This window comes from Saprolegnia parasitica, assembly GCF_000151545.1.
Source record: "Saprolegnia parasitica CBS 223.65 unplaced genomic scaffold supercont2.62, whole genome shotgun sequence".
Lineage (NCBI taxonomy): Eukaryota > Oomycota > Saprolegniomycetes > Saprolegniales > Saprolegniaceae > Saprolegnia > Saprolegnia parasitica.
In genome coordinates this window covers 3,097-5,354 of record NW_012156456.1, presented here as the reverse complement: position 1 = coordinate 5,354, position 2,258 = coordinate 3,097, and the positions used below count along the sequence as shown (strand labels likewise).

General features: G+C 58.8%; 2 protein-coding genes across 2 annotated transcripts; one reads left to right on the top strand and one right to left on the bottom strand.

Moving 5' to 3' along the window:
• Window positions 1-196: 196 nt before the first annotated feature.
• On the top strand, window positions 197-1,997 carry SPRG_10475 (hypothetical protein; the record flags this gene model as incomplete). Its single annotated transcript, XM_012350125.1, has 14 exons — window positions 197-299; window positions 345-531; window positions 574-643; window positions 685-757; window positions 808-872; window positions 915-974; window positions 1,021-1,065; window positions 1,112-1,260; window positions 1,306-1,356; window positions 1,409-1,496; window positions 1,540-1,648; window positions 1,697-1,775; window positions 1,821-1,863; window positions 1,908-1,997. 14 exons carry the CDS (start codon window positions 197-199, stop codon window positions 1,995-1,997), a joined length of 1,212 nt encoding a protein of 403 aa, XP_012205515.1.
• Window positions 1,998-2,054: 57 nt separating this feature from the next.
• On the bottom strand, window positions 2,055-2,246 carry SPRG_10474 (hypothetical protein; the record flags this gene model as incomplete). The annotated part of the gene is made up of 2 exons (XM_012350124.1): window positions 2,055-2,112; window positions 2,140-2,246. 2 exons carry the CDS (start codon window positions 2,244-2,246, stop codon window positions 2,055-2,057), a joined length of 165 nt encoding a protein of 54 aa, XP_012205514.1.
• Window positions 2,247-2,258: the final 12 nt, after the last annotated feature.

Here is a 2,258-nt window from a genome sequence, read left to right as displayed (position 1 = left end):
GCACGCCGTGCATCCGTTGCATGGACCCGGGTTCTACATTACGAACGGCAACGACGGCACGAACGCCACGTACATCCGCCTGAGCCCCGTGAGCCTCGACGACCACGCGTCCAAGACTCAGTGGCCGCTCTCGCTCGGGTGCCAGTTCCGCGCCGGCAAGTCCGATATTGAAGTCCTCTCGCTCGGCCCATCGTCCATGCGCCTCAAGGTCCTCTCTGGAAAGCTGGTCGGCAACACGTACGACGTGGACGGGCGTGGCGCGACCATTGGCCGGTCCGCCGACAACACCATCCACACAGGTGTATATCTACCGCACTCTGGATGGGACTCATGGCGGGTGGCAGGCGACGGCGAGCTCTCGCGGCGCCACGCGTCCATCTGGTGCGACGCTGCCGACGGACGCTTCTACGTCCACGACGTCGGGTCGACCAATGGCACGTTCATGAAGCTCTGCGGCGCGTACGCAGATCCGTACCGTCTCGAGATTGGCGACCACATTCTCGTCTCCCAAACCTGCTTGTCCGTCAACCGGTATTCCTTTGGCTCCAAGGCGTTGGCTGCAAGTAGTAGTAGGTTTGACTATGGCGTCAACGACAACATGGGCTGCCGAAAGCACATGGAAGACGCGCACTCGCTCATCCAGGTACGCCGATGGCTTGCTTGCGTCGGCAATACCGGGCGTAGGATATGAACATTGCCGCGCTCTCCAAAGCAGGCTATGCCCCGCAGTCCTTCTTTGGCGTCTTTGACGGCCATGGTACGAAAACCACTTCAACAAGAGCTAAACGAACATATATGTGTCGATAGGCGGCCTCGAAGCCTCGGTCTACCTGCACGACAACCTGCACAAGCACATTATCAGCGAACTCCAAGTAGGCGTCGATGGGTCCTGCGCGAGGTCTTAGTCGTGGTAGATGCGAACAGCCGACGCCGATCTTTCCAACGCCGCCGACGTGGACGCTCTCATCGTCGCTGTGCGTTCTCCGCGCGCCATCTCCATCGCTCATTGCATACTTGTAGAGCCTCACGACGGCCTTTGAACAGACGGACGCGGCGTTTCTCCAGGTTCCATTGACGAAAAAGGGGATGTTTTTTACCACTTTTGAGATAGGAGTCGGACCGACCGCAAGCGGGCAGTACGGCGACAACGGTCTTTATTGCAGGTCGCCGCATGTATGTTGCGAACGTCGGGGACTCGCGTACGGTCCTCAGCCGAAATGGCGCGGCCGTCCGGCTCTCCAACGACCACAAGCCCTCGAGGTCTCGCCGCGTCTACCAAGCGAAGACCACTCTCATGCTGCTTAGACCGGACGAAGCCCAGCGGATTCGAGACACGGGCGGCTTTATCATCCACGGGTATCACCTACCTGCCGTCGCAGTCGACCAAACCTTGACCTGTGCATCGTAGACGCATCATGGGCGAGCTGGCCGTGTCACGTGCCTTTGGCGACTGCGAGTTCAAGACGTACGACACGCATGGCAGCCAGTCGAATCTGGTATGCTCTATCTACTGCACGCATCAAGTGCTGAGGATAGTAGCGTCTCGAGGACGAGTTTGGCGTCGAGCAGCCGGTCGTGAACCCGAATGAGATCCTGAAAGGGCCATTGGTCATTGCGACGCCCGAAGTGACGACGACCGACGTCACGGGTACGTCTTGCGTTGCTTCTTGCATTGCCGCCGCATCGATGGGAGTAGACGAGGAAGATTTTTTATTGCTGGGCAGCGACGGCCTCTTTGATGTGTTTGAGGACCAAGAAGCCGTCGACTTTGTCACGTACGCGTCTTCACTTGCCCCCGAATGTGACGCTTCTGGTGCTAGAACCCAACTGCGCAAAGGCGGCGACGTCCAGCGCACCGTCGAGGTACTGAACACTCTCCATGTACAGCAGCGTAATAATGCGTCTAGGCGCTCGTCGAGTATGCGATCGGCACGCAAGGCTCAAGAGACAACGTCACGGCCATCGTCGTGCTTTTCAAGGACATTGCGGCCATGTAAATAGAACCTCGACGTGTCTTACTTGAAATACAACCACCCACTACTGACTGTACACTCTTATGGTGGGTCACGGCCCAGCGCGAGGCGGCTGAACTTGGTCTGCGTCTCGACGTAGCTGCAGCAGAAGGAGGATGGCGATGACGCTTGGTCGATCTCGGGTGGCAGCGATGGCCGCCACTGCTGGCTCGGTGGGCCCGCACGCTTTGGCACGGGCTTGACGATCATGTCGTGCTTGCGCTTCTTGAGCATCGTGGTCGCCAG